Raw genomic sequence first — 11,280 nt, forward strand, 5'->3', positions numbered from 1 at the left:
ATCTAGTAACTAATGTCCCGTATCTTGTCTATTGCTCATTATTTTTAGTGTAGATATGACAGAATCTCTTTAAGCTTTTTTTTTTATAAAAAGTGTAATGCACAGTCATGCACACATTCATAAGTCAATTCTACTTTAGAAATAACGAATAGGAGTTTCACTGGTTCTTTGAACTTCATGCCAACGCAACCCGTTCATGTAAAACCTTGTGTATCATTGCACTTCTTTTAAACAAAATTATGCTTTGCATTTCCATCACTGGGTGATTTGATCCGAGCGGTTAAAATATTATCAAATCAATTGCTATTAAGTGTTACGTGAGAATGGGGAAATAGGAGCCTCAACATTCTGCTGTGCCTCATGGAAAGAAATCAGTGTTTTGAAATGTTTACTGCTGCTTGATGTAATTCTCTATAGACCGAGCAACATGATCCAATCAGAGATATTTGACTAGATATTATATAGCTGTTGTGGAAGTTTACAAAGACTTTGATATGATACAGTATATTGTTATACAACCGATAGAATGATTAAATGCAAATACATATGTTGTGATAAATGTATAATAGGTTTCTTTTCTTGAAAATAAAATTATATTTATTCAAACATAGTCACTGTGTCACTTCTTTAATCATTTATGCTGTGCACATATCTCGCATGGGGTCTGATAATAAACATTGCAGCTGTCCCCAATGAAATGTTCAACGCTGGCTGTTTAATCCAGTAGCTTGACAGAAGCGAAATAGTAAGCCAGATAAGTCTCTCTTCGATTACAGAGAGAAAATACTATAAATAAATACAACTTGACTTGTTAAGTGTTGTTGTTTGGCTCAGACTGGCTAATTAAATATGATTTATTCTGTGATGTTAACCCTTGTGTGACCTTTGGGACATTTTTGTCTTTTTCATTTTATTTTTATTTTTTTCGGTCATTTTGGCTGTTAATGTCAATGGCATAAATTTTGCCAAAGGTGGGTATTTTTGGGGGAACTTTGAGATTTCAACCTTAGTTCCTATAATACATCTATAATACACTGTGTACACAAAATAGTTGCACTCGGGACCTTCAGGACAAAAATGTCCCCATTGAAACCCATTAAAATGGCAATTTGTGATCCCAGTGCCATTAAAGAATAAAATCATGAATTCTATGATATTATGTTTTCATTCTGGAGCCCTGACTTAAACATTTACATTTGTATTATTTTCCACCAGATGGCGCCATTTCACATGTTTAGCCTATGGAGCAAATACAAGCTTTTCCCCTATTCACTGTTTACTGTATTATAGAGACCTGCAGGACAACTGAATACATGATGCAGATAAAATTGTGTGTGCGTGTGTGTGCGCAAATAACAGCAGTGGCATTATGTAAACAAACGTAATGTGTATTCAGGACCTGATCTTGAGCTGCTATTATAAGACTCAATGATATGAGTCTCAATTACATGTCTCGAGACGTGCACTTCGCAGCCAGTTCTTTGTCATTTTGTTGTCAACATATTGTTGGTGTAAATTCTAAAAGTACTGGCTGTAAAGAGACTTTGATCTGATGTTATTGATCTCACTTTTTAACACAATTTTTTGTTTGGACTTGCATCCTCAGGCTGTAGGTATTTCTTCCTGATTTCTTGTCCAATTTTAGTGAGGGAATATTTGGCTTTGGAATCTTTGTGATTTTTGATTATATTTCTGAACTTGGTACCATACATTTACATTTATGCATTTGACAGACGCTTTTATCCAAAGCGACTTAGCCTACAGTGCACTTATTACAGGGACAATCCCCCCGGAGCAACCTGGAGTTAAGTGTCTTGCTCAAGGACACAATGGTGGTGGCTGTGGGGATTACCAGTTATGTGCTTTAGCCCACTACGCCACCACCACTCCAAGTACCGGATTGCTTAATGTAGTCACTTAGCCCAAACATTGCATTGTTGTATGCACCTTCAAGTTCTGTAAGGCCACGTCCACCTCTACTCCTAGGGATGTACAGGCAATCAATGTCAGCTTTTGGGTGATGAAAGCCATTTCACGCTAAAAACGTCCCTTTTTTTTGTCCATAACCTGGAGCTCGTCTTCTCCAGTCAATGATTCCAAAGCTGTACTATGATACTGGTACAGCTAAGGTGTTAATTGCTTGAATCTTGTTCTTTGAATTCAATGCTGTACCAAGGATGAGTCTTAGGCGGCAGTAGATCTTGTTCTTCTTAGTGTTTTGCTGGATTTGCATCACTTTCATCTAGTCCTAGACATTTATAAACCTCATCCTGATTTTTAGTTGTCTTCCAGGCGATGTTCATTGTTATCGCGAGCTTACCTTTCTTCATGGAGACTTTCGATCACTCATCCAGCCCAAATTACATATGAATATCATTGCTGAACATTTTGACCAGCCTCAGTCAGGGGCGGAGCGGGGAGTTTTTCAAAAGGGTGGCCAGGCAGGGGCGAGCGATCAATCTATGATCTATGGTGGCACAGAAATTTTCAGGCAGCATTTTTATATCTTTGGACTGTGGGGGCAGGGGGGGAATGGATACAATGAAACCCGGGACGGAGAGGTTTGGCGACCTTGTTGTGCACATGTTAAGGTTGTACATTTTAACAGAGGCGATTTCACCTCTAAAGAACTCAATTGTGCCTAAAAATGACCAAATAATTACTAAAACAGCAATTGCGAGTGGGGTGGCCAATGGGGTGGCCAGGCTTCGGTCCATGGTCACCATGGTGGACCCCTGGCCACCCACTAGCTCCGCCACTGGCCTCAGTTCTTAATTTAGATGGTCTTCATCTTTTTCCAATAGTTTGAGATCGTCCATACAGTATATAGCAAATGATTTATGCAAAACAATTCTCGATCTGGTAGCGTAGGCACCCGCTATTCAGTGTGTGTGTTAGTGGTATTAGTGAAATGCAAAATAGCAATGCCGATAAAGAGTCACCTTGAAAAATTCCTCATTTGATGTCTATTCTTGATGCAACCATTATTGGCATGAAATAACTTTAACTCTTCATTGCACCTTCTATGAACTGATGATGGTTGGACTTATTCGGTATGTTTGTAACGATGTAATGATCCAACTTTGTGGGATACAATCAAATGCCTTGGTCTGGTAAATGGTCTCAGAGGTTACCAAAGCACTTTACATTGTGTCCCAATCACCCATTCACACACACACACACACTCATACACCAATGGCGGCAGAGCTGCCATGCAAGGCGCTAGCCTGCCATTGGGAGCAACTTGGGGTTCAGTGCCTTCTTGTTTTTGATCCATGCCATACTCAAATTCATCTTTTCTTTTCTATGAGGAGCTGATCTTTGCATCCTTGCGTTGTTTTCATACGGCTCTACTGTTCTGCTGGAAGGATGTTATTTGTGGTTAGGTGGTTATAAAGTCTGTCTAAGATATGAGCCGTTTGGAACTTGCACATGGTTGGGAGACACGTGATTGGGGGATAGTCCTTTGGATCCATTGGATACTTGCCTTTGGGAAGGAGGTATGTCACTCCTGTAATTAACCAGTCTGGTAATTTACTCTGATCTTTGGTTGCCTCACTTGTGACTTTTGCAAGATCTTGGTGCAAAGCATCAAAGCTTTTGATCCAATAGTTCTGGACCTTGTCAGGAACTGGAGACTTCCATTTGGGGAGATCCATAATGGCCGACCAAATTTCCCCTTCCACTCTTCTGGTGTTATATCTGGGAGGTTTTGGGATTCAAGTTTTATCCAGGAAGCCTGGAAGTGGTGGCTCAGTGGTTGAGGCTCTGGGTTACTGACCAGAAGGTTGGGGGTTCAACCCCAGCACCACCAAGATGCCACTGTTGGGCCCTTGAGCAAGGCCCTTAACCCTATCTGCTCCAGGGGTGCTGTATCATGGCTGACCCTGCACTCTGACACCAGCTTAGCTGGGATATGTGAAAACGAATACATTTCACTGTATATATGCAAAAAACTGTGTGTATAATATGTGACCAAAATAAAGGATTCTCTTCTTCTTCTATTGTAGGTGCATGCTTTTGGTTTAGCTCTCTTTTTGGTGTCTGTTTGAAATAGCCTGCTCATGATTCTGTCTGCCTTCATGTGCCCCCTATGGCCGAAATCTCTTTCCGATGGGACTCAATCCTGGTTTTCAATTGTTTCTTCCATCTGGGGTACTCGTTCAATAGACGTTTACCCTTTCTTGAAGTCCTCGGTTTGATCTCGCCAGCTATGACTGCAGCTGTGGTGTAGATCAGCTGGTTGAGCTCTGTAAGGTTGAGGTGCTCGTCCTTCCTTATCTTCTCAGAGAGTTCCCACCTGATCTTTAGCTCCATATAGATCAATGCCATTGATTCATGTGATGCCGTTGGATGTTGAGTCACCTCCTCCTGCTTTGCATTTTGAATAGCCAGCCGGTCTTCTTCCATCTCAATAGGGCTTGGCACAGGCATTGATGTCTTTGACCGTCTTGTTGATTTCAGCAGCTGTAAATATTTTATTTTCTCTATTTCTCTCTGTTGGTTGGAGAGTTTTAAATGATCAAAGTCTGTGAGAAATGGCTTGTATGCTCTCCAGAACTTATATGCACCCATTGTCTTTATGGAAGGTGTGTTGTTAATTACTGCATATTATTACGCCCACATAACTTCTTACTTTTCTTCCCGAGTCCAGCTATGTCTATTCTTGTTTGACTTGGTGCTGGTGGCAGACGTTTGTGCTGGCTCCTATGAGACGTATTCTCGCCGGTGCAATCCGCCAGCTTCTCGTGAGTTATCAATAGCCAACTTTTCAACCCCAACTTGTTCGGTGATCATTGGGGGATGCACTCCTTGTTCATCTACGCGACAAGTGATGTAGCATGACTTCATTACATGTTATCATACTTATTTTTATTTTTATTATTTCTTGCCCACACTGTTAGCCATTGACTTGGTCCTTACGTTATTGCAGAACAACATAAGTGCCCTCCGCAATAGGACACAAGACAATGTTAACAGTTGGCACTAAGTAGAGCTGGGAATTTATCAACCTTATTATTATTATTATTACTATTACTACTACCAATAATAATAGTAATTATAATTATTATTATCATCATCATCATCATCATCTTATTTCATATTAACAGTCTTCATCACAACACATTCCAGCTGGTATCAATGTATTTATTTAATTTATTTAATTAATTAATTTAAGATTTAATTAGCTAACGTGTATTTAAAACTTAAGTGGGCTTTAAATGTCAGTTAAAACATGAAACCACTGATAATGTTTTATTTGTTCTAAAATAAAGGGGAATTATCAAGCATCACACACTACAACATAGGAACAAAATACACGGAGTACTGAGTTCCAATCGGACTCATTTATGGAACGGAACAACAGAAGGTTTCAAATAATTTCAATATATTTTGCTTTCTCGTCGCTGCAGTTTGATTAATTGCACAGATGGCCGAATATGAAGACGATTACATGTCGGACGCTTTCCTGAATCAAATGTGAGTTGTAACACGTTGTTTTGGACAAAGTGTCCTTTAACAGTCAGTCAGCTTGATGCAAACTTGAACAGTGGAGAAAAACAAAATAAGATTAGGCTTTATGAACAAAAAGAAAACATTTACATGGAGTAGATTAGTAGTGTGTGTGCACGAGATGGGAATTTCCGAAAAATGGTATTACCATGTTATTAGACATGTACAATGTTATTACCACCTTGTTATTAGACATGTACAATGGTATTACCATGTTATTAGACATGTACAATGTTATTACCATGTTATTAGACATGTACAATGGTATTACCATGTTATTAGACATGTACAATGGTATTACCATGTTATTAGACATGTACAATGGTATTACCATGTTATTAGAAATGTACAATGGTATTACCATGTTATTAGACATGTGCAATGATAATACCACGTTATTAGACATGTACAATGGTATTACAATGGTATTACCATGTTATTAGACATGTGCAATGATAATACCATGTTATTAGACATGTACAATGGTATTACAATGGTATTACCATGTTATTAGACATGTACAATGGTATTACCATGTTTTTAGACATGTACAATGGTATTACCATGTTTTTAGACATGTACAATGATATTACCATGTTTTTAGACATGTACAATGATATTACCATGTTTTTAGACATGTACAATGGTATTACCATGTTTTTAGACATGTACAATGGTATTACCATGCTATTAGACATGTACAATGATGTAACCATGTTATTAGACACGTACAATGATATTACCATGTTTTTAGACACGTACAATGATATTACCATGTTTTTAGACATGTACAATGATATTACCATGTTTTTAGACATGTACAATGGTATTACCATGTTTTTTTAGATATATACAAAGATAATACCATGTTTTCGGAAACTCTACAGCTAAATCTATAACATCCCACTGTATGACATCTGTTGTTTTGTTGAATTCATATCTGATACATTTTTGTTATGCCTTCATACAGTTCGGATGTTCGTCCTGGTGTACTGATGGTCAAACGCGTAAAGGAAGCTTTGAGAAAAGAAACACGACACAAAGAGAAGAACGTACAGAACCGCCAGAAGAGCTACAAAGAACAAGAGTGTGAGAGCCGTGATGCAGCACTGCAGAGCTCCATAAGCACTGAAAATAAAGGCTTTGCATTACTACAGAAGATGGGCTACAAAGCAGGACAAGGACTGGGCAGAGAAGGTCAGTGATGGCCTTTTCTGTTTTTTAATTGCTTGTGGGAAGAAATACTGACAACATAATCCGGTTCTGTGTGCATAACAAACAGTTCTCACGCTGCAGGTGCAGGACGGGTTGAGCCGGTTCCTCTAAGCATCAAAACAGGTTAGTCGTTTTTATAAGCACTGCATTTCATCCATTCATATCAAATGCTTTAATTGAATCAATTAATTGAAATGAAGTCTCAACCTCAAAGCTAATGGCTGCTATGTTCTAGACCGATTATGTTTCAGTTAATTATGGCTTCTGTTCTAGAGAGAACTTCAATAGAATATAATTAAAAAATAAATAAATTAGTAATTCACCACATTTTCAGTCCCAAAGTTTGAAATATCTGGAGCGTTTTTGTCACTTAAAGTGGCATTTTTGTCCCAAGCATTGGTGGTTAATTTCTGACCCCGGTTTACACGCTGTTATCAGACAGAGGAGGGATTGGAATGGAAGAACTGAAGAAAAGAAAAGCTCATGAGGAGCTTCAGAATTACAGGAAGAAGCTGCAAATGAAACAACATATGGAGAAGAAATCACTAGAGGATTTCAGGTATAAAACTCATAATATGCAGTCAAGCTCACATTCTCTTCATCGTGTGTGAAGATGTTTGTGTATCTTTATTATTCTCGTTAACGACAGAGTGCGTAAGAGTACGGAAAGAGAGGAGCGTCAAACTCTGGGCGACCTGAGGAAGAGCCAACGGGCCTGTGAACCGCTCGACAGTCAGAAGGTCATTCAAATCGACACAGTTTCTGTGATTCGGGCTTCTGTTTTCCTGTTTCATTTTCCAAATAGCTAAATCGATCGCTAAATGTGAATTTGACAATATTTGCACGAACTGACATTTGTCTGCCTTCGATAGAACCGAAACTCTCCGGAGGGGTAGAGTTTTACTTCAGCATACTCGTGAATCTCTCATCTAACATTACGGTTATTATTTTCCTGTTTTTAGGGAATAACTGTTCCCAGGGACAGCTGGTACTGGCCTGAAGTAGAGAAAGAGGACGATGACGATGAGGAAGAGGAAGCAAAGGCTGAGGGAAGTGAGGATGAGGAGGAACTGACAGTGAGTTATACCTCAAACCTTCTTAATACAATTCATCTGTGATGGCAGATTCTGTGGTGGGGTGTTTAAGGAAGGACCCAAGCGCAGATGGCATCAATGAGCTTTTATTTAATAAAACAGAAAACATACAAAACCAAACCTCTCTCCATGGAGAAAAGACCAGACTAGAATAAAGACAAGAAGTACAGCACACAGGAGCACGGGATGACAGGAGCGAACGAATGAAGTGAAAAAATCCAGCACAGGATGGCATACATGAGGAGAAATCAAACAGGATAAGCAGGGACAGGTGAAAACAATAAACTAATAATGAGGAGGCAAGGAGGCAGGGTGTGACACAAGACTGAGAGACACGTGGCAATATGGAAAATAAACAAAGTCACACGCTCTCACAGATGCAACACCCGAAAGACACGAGCGCATATCGCCAGAGGCAACGGCAAAATACACTCATACCAAATGGCAGACAAGACGGGACATTTACGTGAGAGTTCTGCCACATATAAACAAGCAACCAAGACCGAATCGGCTGAACCCCAGACCAACATGACAATGAATCGCGAACCGGACGCACAAGGCGAGCGCAATGCGAAGCTCACCCGAGGTCGCGAGAGACAAACACAAAACAATTGACACAAGTGCATGCCGCAAGAATGACATAGGCGCAATGCTCTCGTGCCAATAACCAACAAGAATGCATGACAGCACAAAAAAGGGTGAGTCTCAGGTCGACTAGACAAAAACGCTAAACACAGATGTCAGCGCTCAGCCACAAAGACAACAAAACACAATCAACAAATGTGGCTGAACTCTGACAGTTATGCCACGTAGAGCTTATCTTATATCAAACCCAACATATTCCTTTAAGTTAAATGCTCTTAATTGATTTTTATGTTTTTATTATTGTAACGCAATGCTTTTCCCCTTCCTGTTTAGCCTTTAGACAAGCTGCAGTTTCTCACCTCGTACTTGCGAGGAGTCCATTTTTACTGTATATGGTGTGGGACGGCGTATAACGGTAAGTAATGTTGATTTGGTTGATGGATGCCTGTTTTAGCACATTCAGGTATGATTTATTAAAACTCAAGTCATGTAAGTCATTCATTATGAACTTTTCTCATTCAACAGATGAGGAGGATTTGGGCTTGAATTGTCCTGGTGACACGGCGGCAGATCATGATGACTAGAGAAACCATGAATCATCTAGAACACTTTTTTAAATATACCAAAAGCTGTGAGTAAGACTCAGGCAGCTGTAATGGCTCAATTAGACAGTTATAGGGGGCCCCCTTGTGGCCCGAGAAGGAAGGGAGAATGCAACTGCAAGGACAGAGTTGTAGCTATATGTTAAATATGCATAGCTCTGTTTAATATTTATGTCATATTTGTCCTTGATATGTGGTATTGATATTAGTAAAGATATTTTGATTGTAATTGTGTGTCTGGGTTTTTGTGTAATAATTGACTCCTTCCAGTACTTCTAATACCGCAAAATAAATTATTTCAGATTTAGTTTGCTTAAAGGAATATTCCGGGTTCAATACAAGTTAAGCTCAATCAACAGCATTTGTGGCATGATGTTGATTAACAAAGAAATGTATTTAATCTCATCCCTCCTTTTCTTTAAAAAAAAAAGCAAAAATCGAGGTTCCAGTGAGGCACTTACAATGGAAGTCAATGGGGCCAATTTTTGGAGACAGAAATGTGAAGCTTGTAATTTTATGAAAGCACTTACATTAATTCTTCTGTTTAAATGTGTGTATTATTTGAGCTGTAACATTTCCCAACAAACTGTGTCCTAAGCTTTGCTGCAGTGGTGTGGGGCGTAACCAGGGTTTTTTATGCAACGCCACTCTGAATGTGCCTTTTTGTGCAGGCAACCCGGGTTCAATTCCACTCTTTTTCCCATTCTGTTGCTCCACTCTTTTTTTTTCTCTCCCTAATTTGGAATGCCCAATTCCCAATGTGCTCTAAGTCCTTGTGGTGGCGTAGTGACTCAATCCGGGTGGCGGAGGACGTATCTTAGTTACCTCTGAGTTTGAGACCGTCAATCCGCGCATCTCATCACGTGGCTTGTTGAGTGTGTTACCGCGGAGACGTAGCGTGTGTGGAGGCTTCACGCTATTCTCCGCAGCATCCACGCACAACTCACCACACGCCCCACCGAGAGCGAGAACCACATTATAGTGACCACGAGGAGGTTACCCCATGTGACTCTACCCTCCCTAGCAACCGGGCCAATTTGGTTGCTAAGGAAGCCTGACTGGAGTCACTCAGCACACCCTGGATTTGAACTTGCGACTCCAGGTGTGGTAGTCAGCATCAATACTTGCTTCCCTGGATAGCTTAATATGCTGTCGATTGAGCTTAACTTGTAATGAACCTGGAATATTTATTTAAAGTAGTTCGTGGAATGCCATTTACACTCAAGTGCAAGTAGTGTCAAACAATCTTTGCACCCCAACCCTGGTATAAATAATGGTACACACTATTTGCATCCCTATCTAAATGCTGACAGAGCAGTGCGTTTATTGTTTTTAAGTCCCACAAATACCCTACACCAGTGGTTCCCAACCCTGTTCCTAGAGGGCCCCCAATACTGCACATTTTGTATATCTCCCTTTTCTGACACACCCAATTCAGGTCTTGGAGTCTCCACTAATGTCCTGATGAGTTGAATCAGGTATGTTTGATTAGGGAGATATCCAAAATGTGTAGTGTCTCCAGGGGGGACGTACAGGAGCAAGGTTGGGAACCACTGCCCTACACTAACCCCTACCCCTAAACCTAATCTTTTGTACAGAAAATAGCCTTGGTTTTACTACAGTAACCATTGTATCATGGTATGTTCTAGTAAAATCATAGTAACCACAAAATTAAACATGGTTACCATATCAACATCATATTACTCTAGTAGTTTAATTGCATTAAAACTATGGCTTCTGCCAAAAAACATGGTTACTGTGGAATAATTAATGCTTCTCAACAACTTCTCTGGTGATGTAATGTGGAATAATGAAGGCCTCTTTTATGTATCTCTTGTTGGGGGTAGCTACAGCTGCTCCCTGCTCTAAAGATGTTCTAAGGAATGTGTTTTTGTCTCACGTTTCGCACGTAGCTCAAACATGTATGTCACCCCCATATAAGGTAAAGAACTATTTCATTGGTGAGGGTCCAGTGGAATGTGGTTTTCTGGACCATAAAACAGAGTGTTGAGACAATAAACGTTGAAGAAGGATTTGATAGCATTGGTTCTCTGTGTCAGTTCTTTCTTCCCTCAGCTGAGCCGTATCGAGACGGGGATTGCAGATCAACAAATAAATTAATTGGATGACATTGGATGACAAAATTATCTAACAGTTACCACAATAATACTATATAACTTTTATATAAATTATTATTTATTATTGTGAGCAGGGGTTAAATTAGGGCACCCAATTTAACACCGCAGTGTAAGCAGCTGCTTGTGGCCACT

General features: G+C 39.8%; 2 protein-coding genes across 3 annotated transcripts in view; both read left to right on the forward strand.

Annotated features, from left to right (window-relative positions):
- The window catches only part of LOC127617568 (myopalladin-like), a 35,590-nt gene extending 35,026 nt beyond the window's left edge, over positions 1 to 564 (forward strand). For both annotated transcript variants that reach the window (XM_052089539.1, XM_052089540.1), the window contains one exon: positions 1 to 564. This exon is cut by the window's left edge and continues 786 nt beyond it. The gene's annotated coding sequence lies outside the window, so the exon portion shown is untranslated.
- A 4,867-nt stretch (positions 565 to 5,431) lies between these two features.
- On the forward strand, positions 5,432 to 8,992 carry LOC127617609 (G patch domain-containing protein 11-like). The gene is made up of 8 exons (XM_052089603.1): positions 5,432 to 5,481; positions 6,485 to 6,711; positions 6,811 to 6,852; positions 7,168 to 7,288; positions 7,379 to 7,469; positions 7,692 to 7,805; positions 8,742 to 8,823; positions 8,934 to 8,992. Exons 1-8 carry the CDS (start codon positions 5,432 to 5,434, stop codon positions 8,990 to 8,992), a joined length of 786 nt encoding a protein of 261 aa, XP_051945563.1.
- The last annotated feature ends 2,288 nt before the right edge of the window (positions 8,993 to 11,280 follow it).

The sequence above is a fragment of the Xyrauchen texanus genome, chromosome 24 (genome assembly GCF_025860055.1).
Source record: "Xyrauchen texanus isolate HMW12.3.18 chromosome 24, RBS_HiC_50CHRs, whole genome shotgun sequence".
Classification (NCBI taxonomy): domain Eukaryota; kingdom Metazoa; phylum Chordata; class Actinopteri; order Cypriniformes; family Catostomidae; genus Xyrauchen; species Xyrauchen texanus.

Coding starts and splice junctions, on each gene's coding strand:
- LOC127617609 (XM_052089603.1), top strand. CDS start 5,432: ATGGCCGAATATGAAGACGATTACATGTCGGACGCTTTCCTGAATCAA. Junction 5,482..6,484: donor GACGCTTTCCTGAATCAAAT/GTGAGTTGTAAC, acceptor GCCTTCATACAG/TTCGGATGTTCGTCCTGGTG. Junction 7,289..7,378: donor AAATCACTAGAGGATTTCAG/GTATAAAACTCA, acceptor CGTTAACGACAG/AGTGCGTAAGAGTACGGAAA.